The 15596-nt window shown below is 50.6% G+C and overlaps 2 protein-coding genes across 4 annotated transcripts in view; one reads left to right on the top strand and one right to left on the bottom strand.

The window, feature by feature from the left end:
• Window positions 1-337: 337 nt before the first annotated feature.
• On the bottom strand, window positions 338-2269 carry LOC119529939 (small nuclear ribonucleoprotein-associated protein B'-like). The gene is made up of 2 exons (XM_037830833.1): window positions 1812-2269; window positions 338-769 (listed from the first exon to the last, which is right to left on the bottom strand). Exons 1-2 carry the CDS (start codon window positions 2235-2237, stop codon window positions 761-763), a joined length of 435 nt encoding a protein of 144 aa, XP_037686761.1. The 5' UTR covers window positions 2238-2269; the 3' UTR covers window positions 338-760.
• AGPAT3 (1-acylglycerol-3-phosphate O-acyltransferase 3) overlaps window positions 1682-15596 on the top strand; it is a 126064-nt gene continuing 112149 nt past the window's right edge. The window contains exons 1-2 of one of the 3 annotated variants that reach the window (XM_037830784.1): window positions 1682-1726; window positions 1835-1893. The gene's annotated coding sequence lies outside the window, so the exon portion shown is untranslated. Of the gene's footprint in view, window positions 1727-1834; window positions 1894-2644; window positions 2753-15596 lie in introns of those variants that run through there. The other 2 variants (XM_037830775.1, XM_037830801.1) reach the window with 2 other exon arrangements.

The following is a 15596-nucleotide window of genomic DNA, read 5'->3' as shown; positions in this document are numbered from 1 at the left end:
CTCAGGGGCCCAGCGCAGAGCAGGGACTCAAACACTGTCCCTTTCTTCTTCTCGTTCCTGGCTGACTTTCCCTATCAACAAATCCGTGGAAGACAGTACTCTTGGTAAGAATTTCCCTTTTTTTGGTTTCTTTTCCTATGTTTAATTCAAGAGGCCTGAGATCTAAGTTTCTCTGGGAAGCATTGAATTGAGAGACGGGATCTTAGTACATCCTGGAGTTTCCAAACTCTTCACCATTAAAAAAAAATCCCTTTTATGATTTTGGACTCTACATATGCCCACGTTTGAAGTAATGTGTTTCCTGAAAAAAAAAAAAACGAAAACATTAAGAACCCAGTTAAGCTTTTGCTACTTTTTTTTCTTATTGTGGAATATAACCTATTTACATAGAAGTGATAACTTTCCAAGTGCAATTAAACAAGTAGTTAGCAAATGAGGTCCTAAGCAAGCAACCTCATTACTGGGGCCCCATCCAAAGCTCCGTGGCACTGGGGGCCCAGGGCCAGTGGGGAAGGGGTGGGGCTGGGCCGTGCCTCAGTTTCCTAAGGTGGACGGTAGGACAGCCCCACTCCACTCAGGGCTTGCTTCCGCAGCAAGTGAAATGACCCATGTGTGTCTGCAGCTCTCAATAAACGCCGGCGACGACAGACGTCAGGGATGGTTGGCTGGATCCCAAGTCCCTGAAGCCTCCGGCCACTGCGTTCCTAGCTCAGCAGAAGTTTTCCAGAAGTGAATGTCTGTGCAGCTCAGGTCTGAATGATCACAGATTCTAAATGGAGATAGATTAAGTTAGATTTACAGTTGAGACAAATACAGTATTTTGTGCTTGTTTAGAAGCCCAGTGTAACTTATAAGGGGGCCCTGGATGTCTAAATGATGATGGGCATTTTAATTAATGTTTAAAAATTAGTTATAAAACATGTGCATATATAAATTTAAATATCACCAAAGAGCATACAATAAAAAGTGAGTTTCCTTACCCCACCCAGCCAATGTCTTTTCGTGGGCTCTTGTTTATCCTTCCAGAAATTTCCAGGATGTCTATATGCATATATTGTTTGTTTTTTTTTTAAGGACTATTTTCTTTTTATTTATAAAATAGAAAAGTAACCCATTGAGAACCCAGTTAAGCTTTTGCTACTTTTTTTCCTTATTGTGGAATATAACATATTTACATAGAAGTGATAACTTTCCAAGGGCAATTAAACAAGTAGTTAGCAAATTTCAAAGAATGTTATGGGTTACAGCTCCATAGTTTATTTTCTTATTGTGAAATATGACATATGCAAAAAGATGATAACTTTCAAAGTACAATTTAACAAGCATATATTGTTTGTTTGTTTGTTTTTGATACAGAAAAGGGATCACTGAATACACACTGCTCTGCTTCTCCTCTTTTTTATTTTTACCTTAAAAAATCTGGGAGATTCTGTCACATCAGCTTATACAGAATCACCACGTTAAAATTTTTAGAAATTGTTTTAAATTTAAAGTATAAGATGACTGTTTGGGCATTTCTTTAACCGTGTCTCTACCAGTAGCTTTCAGTTTTCTTTGTCATCCCCGGCAACCTAAGGCAGCTCCTCCCGGCTCCCACATCTGCAGGCTGGTGGGGCACAGAGCAGGAAGTGCAGCTGCAGGCCCCAAGACTTTACAAAGATTGAATTTCCATAAACATTGCAAAGCATTTTCTTTCAAGGGTGAGAGAATTAGGAGTAGGACAATTGTAAGTACTTTTTTTTTTCTATCTAGGTATTTTCTGAAATAATTCGAAGAGGCTTAAACTACGGCACAGCAGCGGGTAACACCACCTGGTATTTTAACTCGCTTTCAGCTGAAACCTGTGCCAGCGCGGGACGCTGCAGCCTGAGCTCGGCGCGGGGACGTCGCCAGGTGGGAGCGGGCGCCCCGCGTTCTGCGGCCCCACTGGAGGCCGGGGGGGGGAGGCGCTGATCTCCAGGGCGAGCCCCCCCAGGTGCCCCGCGGGGCGGCTTCCGGTGACCCCGAGTCCGGGGGCGCCTCCCCGGGTCAGGCCGCCGGACCCCGCGCCAGCCCCGGCCGCGGAAGAAGTCCTGAACCGCGGCCCTGCGCCCCGCGGGACCCCGCGAGCCCGCCCCCGACGCCGGGCGCGACCCCAGCCCTGGGCGGACTCGGGGGGCGCTCAGGCCGGGGGTACCCGGGAGTTTGGGGGGTCCCGGCAGAGCCCCGCCCGGTGCCCCCCGCCCTCGGCCCCGCATCCGCGACCCTGCCCGGATCGCCGCCGCGCCCCGCTGCCCTCTGACCCCGCCGGGCGTCCTCCCGCGCCCCCCGCCCCGGCCCCGACCCCGCGCGCCCCGGCCCCGCGCCCCCCGCCCCGACCCCCGCGCGCCCCGGCCCCGCGCCCCCCGCCCTCGGCCCCGCATCCGCCACCCTGCCCGGATCCCCGCCGCGCCCCGCTGCCCTCTGACCCCGCCGGGCGTCCTCCCGCGCCCCCCGCCCCTGCCCCGCGCGCCCCGGCCCCGCGCGCCCCGGCCCCAGCGCCCCGCGCCCCGCGCCCCGCGCCCCGCGCCGGCGGAACTGTGGGATCGCCGCGCACAGGAAGTGGCGGCGGCGCGGCCGGGCGGAGGCGGGGGCCAGGCGGCGCGATGGGGCCGGGGGCGGCGGGCGCCGCACTCGCTGAGCCCCAGCCGGGGGGCCGCGCCCAGGCGGCCGGAGCGCGGGGACCCCGGGGCGGCCCGGGCGGCGCCGACGGAGCAGGTGGCGGCGGCTGCAGGTGAGCGGAGCCCCCCACTCAACCCCGGCCCGGGTCGGCCGCCCCCTGCCCTCCCCTCTCCTCCTCTCCGCTTCCCTCCCCTCCCCGCCGCCCGAGGTCGGGCCCCCCGCACCCACTCCCCTTTCCGGGCTCGCCGCCCGAGGTCGGGCCGCCCCAGGCCCCGCCGCAGTGCCGGCTGCGCTCCGCCCGGCGCGGGGCCTGGGAGAGAAAGGGGGGGTGTCGGGGTGGGGGTAGGGTCCGCGGGGCCCGGGTCCACCCCACCTCGGGGCGCCGGCCCCGCCCGGCCCGCCCGCAGGCCCAGGCCCCCGGCTGAGGGAGGGGGCGACGGGGGTTCCCGGGGCGGGGGCTCCCCTCCCCTGCCCTCCGCGCCTGCCGCGGGGCTTGGCTCGGACCCCTGGGGGCGCAGGTCGCCGCGTTACTTTCACTTTTTGCTGCCTCAGCTCGCGGGGGTGGGGGGGCCGCTGCGGGGCCCGCGGGGAGCAGGACGGGTGTCGGGTGTCGGGGCACCCAGGCCGGCTGCGAGTGTCCCCGTTCAGCCAGGGGACGGGCAGGTCAGCAGTCGGAGGGATTTGCACCTGCACCCGCGGAACCCCAGGCCCGCAGGAAGGAGGGTTATTAGCACTTGAAGCCACATGGACAAATTGTGCAGATTTTCTTTTTCCTTTTTTTCTTTCTTTCTTTTTTTTTTTTTTTTTTTTTTTTTAACTTTGAGAGAAGTGCAAAATGGGGACCTTTTCCTCTTTTTAAAACGCTTGATGTTAAGTCTTGCCTGGGAGAACGTTGCACAGCCAGGTCCTTTCCAGGGAATTGCTGTGACCCTCTGAGAGGGAAGGAGGGCTGTGGGCCTGCTGGGCCGAGGGGTGCCTGGGATGAGAGTGGCCGCACATACTGGAAATGAATGTCATCCCGGAGAGCTGGGACACTTACTTGTCCCTCCTGGGCCAGGCAGCTGGTGGGATGGGGGAGGGGTCCCCTCTGATTTCACCCCAACCCAGAGAGCCCCCTAGGTGTGTACAATTACAGTTCACCAGGCTTACGAAACTCGTTTAGGGATTGCTAATCAAATCAAGGGCGTGCTCCGTTTAAATGCTTCAAAAGGTCTCAGTCAGACTCTAAGTGTCTGTTTCCTGATCCCTTCTGGGCTGCCTTCCCTCCCTGCCTTTGCTAGATAATCGTGACTCTGCCCCTTGGGGCCCCACAGAGTTTCAGGGTTAGTCTGTTACAGTCCACTTCTGTGTACTTTCTCCTTCATTCTTAGGAATCTTTTTGGTTACGTTGTTTAAAAAAGAAACCACTGGATGGAGTTCCGGGTCCTGGCATCCTTCTGGCCTGGCAGCTGGAGGTGCCTCAGCCTGGGCCTGTGTGCGGAGATCTCGGACAAGCCCTCAGTGACGGCCTCTTCCTCTTGGCAGTGGCCCGAAGAGCAGGCCAGAGAGGGGTAAAGGCAGTGTTTCGGATGCAGGAGGGGCCTGGAATTGCTGGGCAGTGCAGACTCTAGAGCAGGCCCGAGGGAGGCTGCTGCCCTGTGCAGCGGGGGCCAGTGGCGGAGGACGGCCTGGCTGGCTCAGCCATGCTCAGTGCAGCTCCTGGTTTGGAAACCCCCCAGGGAGCCTCCCTGCTCCCCAGCAAGCGTCTGTGTGCTGCAGCTGGACAGGCAGAGGGGACGTCATTGCTTTGTTTTGGAAGTTAGGAAAAAAGTGTCCACCAAAGTCATCTGTTTTATCCCTTTTGCTGCTGACACTCATGAACACGTTTACCCGTTGTCTATGTTTTCTCTGATCTCACGCAACCTTGTGAAAATGTGGTCTGAGAAAATGGAGAGGGTTGGTTGCCTGCCCAAGGCCCAAATTTAAACTAAAATCCATGGGCTCCCACCTTTAGGGACATGCCAGAAGTCTCTAAATCTTATTTCTGCTCAGAAATAAGGCAAATGTCAAAATCTATATAAACAGGGAGAACAAAAAACAGAAGTTGTGTTTGAGAAGAGCCAAGTTCACTTTTTATTTTATTGGGTGGGGGTGGGGGACTCTGGTGAACTTGTCCAATTACATTTTACCCCGGAATTATGTGCCTTCCATTCGTGTTCCCCTCACTTACTACTGGGAACGGGAGACGCGAACGCTTGCAGTGTTGGTGAAATGCCACTGCCCCTCGCTGTAGCATTTAAGACCAAGCACCTAGCCCCGTCACCAGCACAAAGCAGCCCTGGCCCTGTCACAAAGCACCGATACTTTACTGTTGCGAGTGTGGCTGGCTGATATTTGGACCCATTGGCTACATTTGTTTCTTTTCTCAGACTGGGAGACCATCGTTAGTTCCTCCGCTTCTCATTGAGAAGTGCACCTTACAGTAGGGTTGGACGGAAGTTTGAAAAACAGACGTTTCATGGGATTTTACTTTTGGTTAAGCAAAGAATTTTGGGGGCTTTTAAAATGAGTTGTTTCAAATTGTAAAGTGAAATTGCCATGACTTCATCCATCATTCCTAAAACCACTTCGTAATAACTTTAAGATTAATTCTGAGTTACTCATTTCAGAAGGCCGAATGTTAGGCAAATGCCCCAGTGTTTCAGCTTCTGCCAGTCTCTGCTTTAGTTATTTAGAAGAATAGGCCATGTTTGGATTCTCTTTGCTGAGCAAAGTGTGAGAGCCTAGAACGCTGCGTGTGTGCAGATTTGGAGCTAGAGAAGCGGAGTGGGTCACGGGAGCTGGCAGGGTTTCCCACTGCAGAGTTGGGGGTTTGCAGCCCTGGAGTCTGTGGGAGCTGGGCTTTAACCAGCTGCAGATGGGAGGGTCGCACGTGGGGTGCATCTTAGATGTTAGCATCCATGACTTGAAAGGAACCCGAGGGCCCTTCTGTAAGTGACAGGCTTGTGTCACCTGGGACTAAACGCTGATGCTGGTGCCTGGAGGCAGCGCACAGGGCTGGGTGCTCGTGGTGGAAGGTGCACAGCAGCCACCTGAGAAGTGTCCCCAGGTGACCTTGGGGAGGGCATGCATTATTAACAAGGGGCTTTCGGTTCCTCCTTGGAAGTGGGTGGGGAATGAAGTACATAATAAATGACACTGGTGACGAGTGGCACAGTGGGCAGGAGGAGAAGGAGCTGTTGCAGGGAGTACCTTCCCCAGAGGCATCACTCCCGGTGAATGTCACCCCTGCTGGGGCCAGGTTCGGGGGTCGGGGGGGGGCAGCAAAACTCCAGAGCTCCAAGGAGGGAGACTGTTTTCCTTCTCATTGTGTCCTGTTTGCAGACCTGAAAATGTGATAAGTATATGCAGTTACGAACGCATGACATTTGTCCCCTGCTTTATAACCGGCATTAGAGATGCTCTGCTTATTATTTGTAACAGCTGTAATGACAGCACATCTGTGTGAGGTGTTTTATATGTTCATTATGTTGTTTGATTCTCAGAACAACCCAGGCTGAAGAGTGTGTTACCCCATTATACAGACGGAAAGCCTGGGTTACTCGGCGGGCAGGTGATGATCCTAGATTGCACACAAATGTTGGATTAACCCCAAAGCCTTTCTACTGAACCTCCTTGATGCCCAGAAAACCAAAATACAAAAATCTGCATTTTCGAAGCAGGAACTAAGTGACTGGCTTCAGGGAAGTATTCATTTTAAAACTTTTCGCTTGAAGGTTACTCTTTCGTGACAGACTGGAGGCTCAGAAAACCCCAGGTGTGACATCAAATCAGGGAGAAACAAGTTCAGTTTGTGCAAAGTCATCTGCTGAGCTTTTCAGTGTACAGTTTGTGGGCAGGGCTGTCTATTGATCGTCATAAGGACTGGGCTGGTGGCTGTGCTGAGCTCTCACTGGTTGTTTCCTAGACCATTGTCCTGTGCTGGCTGGGGTGACCGACCAAATGATAGAAATCCGTCAATGGTATACCTTCCAAATATGGTGTAATTGCAGCAGTTTTTGCCACAATAAGACAGTAGTCAAATTGTTAAATGAAGATTGCATCAAGTTTGGGTTACACAGGAAGCAGATGCCAAAGGTGAGATGCAGGAGATTTATTGGGGGAAACACTGAGGAGGACAAAGAGAGGGGGCAGAAGTAGGTGGGGAGGGAAAGCCTGTGACTAGGATGCAGGTGGGCACCTGTGAGGGGAGAGGGGAGGAGGAGGATAGGGAGGGAGAGCCATGCCTGCAATGCAGCTCTGAGGCCCAGTGGGGGGGTCCCTGAGCTAGGATCACCTGCAGCCTCCAGTTCAGTTCTGGCTCAAAGCTAGAAGTATATTTTCCTGGAATTCTATTCTTTTTACTTCTTTTCTTTAAATTTTAGTGAGTAATTGGGTAAAAAGTTTCCTTTTGGTGAGTGAAGCTCTCCATGAAGTTTGTAAACACAGAGGTCAGAGGGGAAAGGTAACTGAATGGACGTGAGAGGTGAGCCGGGCGGGGCGGGCACTGGCAGACGGGAGGGACGCACGGTCACCTCTCCTAGCGGGCACAGCCCCGACTCTGGCCACTGAGTTCCGGCCAAGGGGGGCCAGGCCAGATGTGGGGCCAGAATTGTTAGGTTTTTAGTATTTCAAGAGAAGCCAGAAGTTTGGATTTTTATAAGTAATTTCTTACTTAATTTTTAAAAACTGTATGGATTAAAATATGTTGCTGCTTGGATTCAGCCTGTGAGCCACCATTTTTACAACCTCATCTAAAATATTGACTTATTTCTTGAAATAAAGTAACAAAATGGGCACTTCCAAAATGCATGTAAGAAGAGCAAAGAATGACTAACAAAAAACCCCCAAGAATCATGTGCAGACATAAACGAAAAGCTGTTCATCCATCTCAAGCCCTGCTTGGAACTAGGAAATGACCTTTAGAGGGCAAGGAAATGACCTTTAGAGGGCAAGGAGAAGATAGTTCCAGAAGAAGCATCCGTCTGGAAAGAAGGAACCTGTGTGTCTTTCAGTGAGGGGCTTACTGCCATGGGAGGCCCTGGTAAAGTCAACACAAAGATAAAGTCGGCAGAAAATAATGTTTGCAAAGAAGGCACAGCTGATCTGGGTCTTTCCGGGTGTACAATCCGTGTTCATGTGTCTTGGTGGATGTGTGCAAGCGTGCCCGCGTGGTTGGGGTGGCTCCACTTGTGGTTCCAAATGTGAAAATGTGTGCGATGAGACGGGGAGGTTTCCCAGACGCTTGTCCTGGGCTCACGGCCAGCAGCAGTGCGTAGGGTTGGTCCACGCGCTGTTCAGACAGGAAGGTTTGCAGATGGAGCAGATACAGTGTTGTCTGTGGTCTTGACTCGGGGGTCCCCGGTGGGTGGAGTCAGACATCCCCTCACCGATACTGGTTATGCATCAGCAATCCTGCTCAGGCCCTTTGCCTGCTTTCTATTGGGTTATGTCTTTTTCTTATAGATTCCCTGTATGTATTTTCTATACTATGCATTTTCTTATATGTTTGGGATACTAATCTTCTGTTGTAATGTGTATATCAGATCTCTTTTCCCAGGTGTCTTTTCACTTTATTTTAATTTGATGAACAGAAATTCTTCATTTAATGGAGAACGTATCCTCCTTTCCTTTAGCACCTTTTGAGTTTTGTTTACGGAGTCCTTCCCACAGACGCCTTCTCCTGCATTCTCCTGTAGCAGTTTTAAAGTTGCTTTTCACACTTACGTCTTTAATCCGGAGTTGGGATGGCGAGTATTGGGATGGGGGCTCTGGGGCTTCTGGGGACATTTTATTCCTTGACTGAGGTGCCGGTTACACGGGTGTGTTGGTTTTGTGAAAGTTTATGATGCACACTTGAGGTGTGTGTACTTTTCTTTGTATTATACTTAAATAAAAAGTTCTTTCAGAAGCGTTAAAGGGGAAATCCCCGACCCAGAAGGCAGGCGGAGGAGCGTGTGGAGACTCGGGGTTCCCGTGGAGGAGAGGAGCTGACGGCAGGTGGGGGGCACCCGGAGGGGCAGCGGAGAGCCCACCCTGGGAACTGCGAGGCTGCAGTTGGAAGTCCTCCATGCGGGCACGCGACCGGGACGGTCTCCGGGAGAGAAAACGGGGCCCGGACTTCATACCCAGCCCCGCTCTCCTCCCACCGGGATCCCAGGGATACCTGTTTCCACGAGCCCCTCCTGGGCCAGCTGAAGGGCGATCTCCGCGCACGCTCGAGTGGACGGGTCATTCGGTGGACGTGCCGGCCAGCAGTGACCACGAGCCTGGGGCCCATGGGGCTGGGAGCAGAAGAAGGGTGGGGAGGAGGGCGAGTGGGATGGCAAATGTGATTGATCAGCAGCGACAAAGGGCAGGGGTGTGGGGGAGCCCACGGCCTCTGGGGTAAAGCTGGGAAGCCAGGGGGCCCCCCCAAATGGTCAGGTGCCAGTGTGCTTGGGAATGCAGAGGGAGCGGACAGTGCTGCTGACCGAGGGGAAGGGACCTCATTCCCTGAAGCGAATGAGCCAGCATGGGACCGACTTGGGACCGTGCCCTTGGTGGTGGGAGGCTGGGGTGGTGGGGGCCGAGGGCCAGCTCCTTCGCGGTGACGGGGGCGTCCATGCTTTGGCCTGCACTCACCCTTCCGGGGACTCGTGCCACAGGTGGACCTCTACACGCGTGAGGCGACTCGTGCAGGGTTATTTGTTTCGGTGCTGAGGGCTGTCCGCTGGGCGCAGGGCAGCTCCCCTGGGAGACAACCACGGAGGGACAGCCCCACCTCCTCCTGCAGAGGGTTCTCCAGGGGGTTCCAGGAAGGGAAGGGTTTGGAGCAACATATATAGAACACAGGAGAGAGGATACAATGTAGCTTCCAGTTTTCTTGTATATGATGCAGAAACGCTGGAAGGGAAGTGGTCATAAGGGGCAAAGTGGTGAAGCTGGGAGGGGCTGAGTCGTCTTAATGTTGCCGAGCAGACCATGTTGTCTCTCTGAAATGAGGAAATACAAAGAAAAATCATGCTTACTTATTTATTCATGTTTGCAGAGACCCCCTTTCAGGATAAGAGAGTTCTCTTGTTTCCAAGGATGTTTTACCAAAGGTTGTTGCATTTTATTAGGACTTTCTCTGCATGTATTGAGCTGATCATGTGACTTTCTCCTTTCATCTGTTAATTTGGTGAATTACAAAGCAGACTTCATTTCTTTTCTGGAAATATCCTATCTTGCCCATGACATATTATTTTTTATGATACTACTGTATTTGGTTTGTTAATGTTTTGTTTAGAAGTAAGTTTGGCTAATAATGTTCTTTCTTTAATACTGCTCTCAGCCGGGTTTGGTGTCTGCATTATACTCTTCTCAAAATGTGAGTTGGGTAGTATTGCTTCTTCTTATACAAAGTTTGGAATTATATGTTTCTTAAATATTCATTTTGTTTGGTCCTGGCTTTCTCATAAGTAGGTTAAATTTTTTTTTGTTTTGAAATAATTTTAAACTTACAGGAAAGTTGCAAAAATAATACAAAACCCATACAGAGAATTCCTGTGTATCCCTCCCTCCCCAGATACCAGAGCCACCAATGTTAACATTTGCCATATCATCCTATCTGTCTGTCCATCCGTCTATTTATCTATTTTCTAAACACTTCAGTGTAGGTTGTATACATTATACTCCTTGAACACTTAATACTGCAGTGTACATTTCCTAAGGATGTACTTCTATAACCACTTATGTAACCACCTTGTGTGCAGTTATCAAGGTCAATAAATTTAACATTGATATAAAGCTTATAGTCTATTTCCAATTTTTTCATATGTCCCAATAATGTCCTTTTGGGCATTTTTATAGACAGGGTTTTAAGTAGGGTTTGATTTCTTTAATAGTCATAGATCTGTTTAAGTTTTCCAAGCCTCTTTGAATCATCTTTGGTAAATCATTTTTTCTAGGGAATGTTCTGCCTTAGTTATCTTGCTGTGTAACAAATTATCCCACAACTTACTGACTTAAAACAACAGCAGTTTAAAGTGTTTCTGTGGGTCAGGTGACAGCACAGTTTAGCCCCACCGGGCGCTCGTCAGATGGGGGTGGCAGCCTCCCGTGACGTCCCCTTGGAGGTGGCCTTCACTGCCTTTGCCGTGCTCTTCCTGTCGGGAGCTGGTCACTGGGTCTAGGGGATGACACAAGGGGGAGAGCACAGGAGACAGGGTCCGGGGGAGCCAGCTCGGAGCCCTCTACCGCATCATCCATTTCATTAACACTGTCGATTTCTCCATTCAGAGAGCACGATATTTTCTTAATTTTTTAGGTCTCTGCAATATCTGATATTGTCTCTCTTTTCATTCCTAAAACCATTCTGCCTTCCTCTTTTCCTGATCCACCTCAGCAGAGGTCTGTTTTATTCGTGTTCACAAAGAGCCATAGTTTGGTTTTGTTGATCATCTTCATTGTATCTTTGTTTTCTTTGTCATTAATTTCTGCTTTTATTGTCATTTCTTTCTACACTCTTTGGCTTCATTCTAGTTTTCCCTTTCTAGGTTATTGAGTTGAAAGCATAACTTTTTATTGTTTTTAAGTTAGATTTGTAATTTTGAAACTTTGTTATAAAAATGCAAGGCTTTAACATTCCTTCTGAATGCCATATTTTCATATTTGGTTCTAAGCATTTTTAAATTTCCATTGTTTCTTATGTGATCCATGAGTTACATAGAAGACATTTCTTTTTCAAAATGCCTGGGGATTTGGGGTTATATTTTCATCACTGACTTTGGCTTAGAAGCCTTGTAGGAGGAGGATGTGGTCTCTATGGCAGTGATTCTTCGGCATTTTTTGAGACTTGAATTCTGTGATTTCACCATCATCTGGTTTACTTTGTTGCTGTCAGAAAGTCTGCCGTTGGCTGAATTGTGACACACTTCCTCTCTGGCTCCTTAGTGCTCTTCAGTTTCACTGTGGCATGTCTAGAGTGGATTTGTGTTCATTTACCTTGCTTTGGATTAACTGCGTTTCCTAAAGATAAAGTTTCATGTCTTCCAGCAACTCTGAAACTATTTAGCGGTTATATTATTGATTGTTGATTCTCCCTTATGTTTGACTTTTGCACACCATCCCCCAACCCTCTTAAACTCCTGTTCATGTTTTCTTTTAAAAATCTTTTAGTCTTTTTGCACTGCATTCTGTCATTTCTTCAATGCCACCTTTTAGTTTCCCCACTCTCTCTCCATCTCTGTCTAATCTGCCATTTAATCTGCCCATTAAAATTTTAATTTCAGTGACTATATTTTTCATTCCTAAATGTTCTCTTCAGTTCTTTTCCAAACCTGTCTAGTCTTTTTATTTGGTATTCTTTTCCTTGCATGCATTTAGATTTCCTCTTCTGTCTCAACACACTTGTTTTGTATTCTGTGACTGGCAATATCCAAATGTGTGGTTCCTGAGGGGTTGGAACCCCGCTGCTCACACTGCTGCCTCTTGCTCGCTGAGCCTGATTTGTGATCTTGGGTTGTGGGCATCTGTTGCTCTTTGCCTTTGACTCCCATCAGACTCAAAGCCCCTGGAGAGGCTTTGCATCTGCCGGAGCCTGAGAGTGGGACCATCTGGAACTATTTAAAGTTAAGTTCCTGGACTAATGGAAAAAAAAAAAGGGACCCCCTAAAGGCGTACTTCACAAAGAAAGGACGATCCCAGAAGGGAAATGTGTGACTGAAGGAGGGGTGTGACTGGAGAAATTGTTAATCCATATGAATCATGAAGAATAAACAGTCACGGACAGACAGGCAAAGGGAAGTCATGGGCTCAGGGCCAACAGATGGCTTTGCCGCCCGCAGGGCACTTTGTGTGGCACTGAATTGCCTTGTGGAAGACAAAACGCAGTTCCGGGGTGTTTAAGCTCAGGAGCCCCCTCCCTCAGCTCCTCATTCTCAAGCCCTTTCCACCGGTTTGGAACACGATTTCCAAACATGACTCAGAGTTTGTCCTCAATTAACCTAACTTCTCATCGACCTCCCTGTCACCCATGCAGCCTGAGATAATTTCTGCTCCTTCAGGATAGGCAGACTGAATCACCATTTAATCTGTTTCCTCCAGATAGCTTTTTTTTTTTTTTTTTTTGGAAGTCGGAGAACTGCCATCTGTATCCCATTTGTGGTATATTCCAGTAGTTAGCTCAGGAGTTAAAGGCTTGATGCTCTTTAAGCTGAAGCCATGTTGATTGTGAGTTGTTTTCCCAGCGCGCCGTCCCCCTGGCCGAGCCCACCCTCCTCGCTAACTCCCTGGGAGGCAGGGGCCCAGCTCCCCAACCCTCCAGTGGTGCCGGTTTCCAAAGCCCAGGCCCCAGAGGCCCCTACAGAGTACACGAGCGCACGTCTGTGCTCAGCTCAGCAGGCCGCTCCTTAGCCCTTCTTCCAGAGGCCCACAGCCTGCTCCTGTCCTCCCCACCTTGCGCAAAGTCACCGCTGTCCTCTGCTCCGTTTCCCCCCTCCTCCTTTCGCTCTCTGCCGTCCTGATTCTACCTCCTGAATCACTGACTCTCTTATTCCCCTCCCCTCCCCTCTCCGGCTGCCACCAGCGTCCCACCTGGCACTGCCCTGGAGGCCTCCTTACCTGCAGTTAACTTTCTGCTTCACGTCTTCCCTTATTCCGGCACTGAGTTAGGATACACACACAAACACGCACAAACCCGCGCACTCTCAGCACGCAGATGGAATCATGTCATGCATACCGTCTGCAGCCCGCTTTATTCAGTTCGTGTTATAATGCCGAACTTTTCCCACTTCTTCCTCCTCACGGGCCCAAGGCCCATGGTGGCTGCGTCCCATTCTCGCCCGGACACGGCAGATGGGTGTGATCCTCTCCTTCCTGTGGACAGAGACTTATTTCCATTTTACCCCATCGTGAACATCTCCATGATGGACAGCTGTGGTGAACTGAATCATAAACCCCAAACAAAAGATATGCTCTTGATCTTAGCCTGTGCTCCGGGGTGTGATCCTCTTTGTAAATGAGACCCTTTGAGGCTGTATCATCAGTTACAGTGTGGGGTGTGGATGCATTTGTGAATAGGACCTTCTAAGATCCTATTTGCGTGTTTTTCCAACCTAGCTCAGCCCAAGACTGAAGGACATGCCACAAATGGAGTTAGCCATGAGTTTAGTAGGACTTACGGACAGGAGATGGTTCCATGGCGGCGGCTGGCTGGGAAAGATGGTAGTTAGCGCTCTGCAAAATGGGGAGTGCAGGGGGTGGTTTCTCAGGGTTAGGACAAGGAGGGTGTGAGAATAGCATTTTGGCAGGAGCTTGTGTCACAGGGGTGTGGAGATCGTTATCAACAGGGATCAGGGGAGGGGAGTTAAAATGCTTTGTGTATGACACATGTTTTCCTCCCCTGGGGACATCTGGTGACCTTTAACGTCTGTCCTGGTCAAGTAGGTGACACAGCTCAGTTTCACTGTGGAGGGGAGGAGCCGGGCCCTGGGTCCCCACAGTTGTGGCCCAGTGAATCAGGTGGGCCTTCATCAGTTTTCATGAGGCTGTGCAGGGAGCCAGAAGAGCAGACCCAGGAGGACAAGGACACGAGCAATGGGGCCGAGATGCCGGCCCAGGACCCCCAAGGACTGTGGCAAGCCGGCACCAAATGCTCCGGACTTGGCGTAGAAAGCCTGGCTTTGCCAACGCTGAGATGTCAGACTTCCAGCCTCCAACACTGTGAGATGGTGAATCTATTTGTCAGAGCAGCCCTGGCAGACCCAGCAACATCCTTGCATGGTTCTCTAATTAACTTCTAGAGGATGTTTTCTACCAGTGGGTTGCTGGGTACGGGGTGTGTCCATTCAAAGGCTTTAGATGCATGTTGCCAGCCTGTTCCCTGAAGATATTGTGTATGTTTCCACTCACACCAGTGGTACTTAGATGCTTAATAGTCTTTGCCCTTCCCTGTATGTTCCTGCTGTGGACTATAATGTGAAGGCTCCGTTTGGCTCCATCTCCCCATGGATCACAGTGGGTAGAGCAGTGGATGAGCTGGAAGACGATGGTGGCTGCCCGTGCCTGTGTGGAGCCCTGTCTTCCCTCTCGGGAAGAGTTGGAAAGAGATTGTATGCTCAGCCTGGGGTGGCCTCTGGCACGGCTCTGCACTTCCCCAGGCTTGCAGGCCTTGGTTTCCCCAGCTGTTTTTCCAGGGAGCTTGGGAGGGTTTGCACCGATCCCCGGTGTAGAATACTTTGTAAACTGTCAAGCAGCTTGCAGTATGCACGCGTGATGGAGCACGGACCGGCACGTGGCCGCCTGCAGCCCGAATCGCGGCGGCGTGCAGCCCAAATTGCGGGTGGGCTGCCCTGAGGGTGATGATGCTGAGAAAAAGAGATTCGGGTGGTGAGAACCTCACAAGCAGGAGCAGGGACAGGAACAAAGCGCTGGGGTCTGCCCAGGTCTGTCCCCAGAGTGCTGTAGTGCCGTCGGGCCTCCAGCTTCATGTCCCCAGGCAAAGTGCCATCACCCGCCTCTCCTCTTTTTTTTTTTTTTTTTTTTTATCATCATTTTATTGAGATATATTCACATACCACGCAGTCATACAAAACAAATTGTACTTTCGATTGTTTACAGTACCATTACATAGTTGTACATTCATCACCTAAATCAATCCCTGACACCTTCATTAGCACACACACAAAAATAACAAGAATAATAATTAGAGTGAAAAAGAGCAATTGAAGTAAAAAAGAACACTGGGTACCTTTGTCTGTTTGTTTCCTTCCCCTACTTTTCTACACATCCATCCATAAACTAGACAAAGTGGAGTGTGGTCCTTATGGCTTTCCCAATCCCCTTGTCACCCCTCATAAGCTACATTTTTATACAACTGTCTTCGAGATTCATGGGTTCTGGGTTGTAGTTTAATAGTTTCAGGTATCCACCACCAGCTACCCCAATTCTTTAGAACCTAAAACAGGTTGTCTAAA

This window comes from Choloepus didactylus, chromosome 1 (genome assembly GCF_015220235.1).
Source record: "Choloepus didactylus isolate mChoDid1 chromosome 1, mChoDid1.pri, whole genome shotgun sequence".
In the NCBI taxonomy this organism is placed as follows: domain Eukaryota; kingdom Metazoa; phylum Chordata; class Mammalia; order Pilosa; family Megalonychidae; genus Choloepus; species Choloepus didactylus.
The sequence above is the reverse complement of the archived record's forward strand: the minus strand, read 5'-3'. Positions and strand labels throughout refer to the sequence as shown.

Excerpts from the sequence above, each read along its gene's own strand:
- LOC119529939 (XM_037830833.1), bottom strand. The coding sequence starts at position 2,237 with ATGCGGGGCCGAGGGCGGGGGGCACCGGGCGGGGCTCTGCCGGGACCC.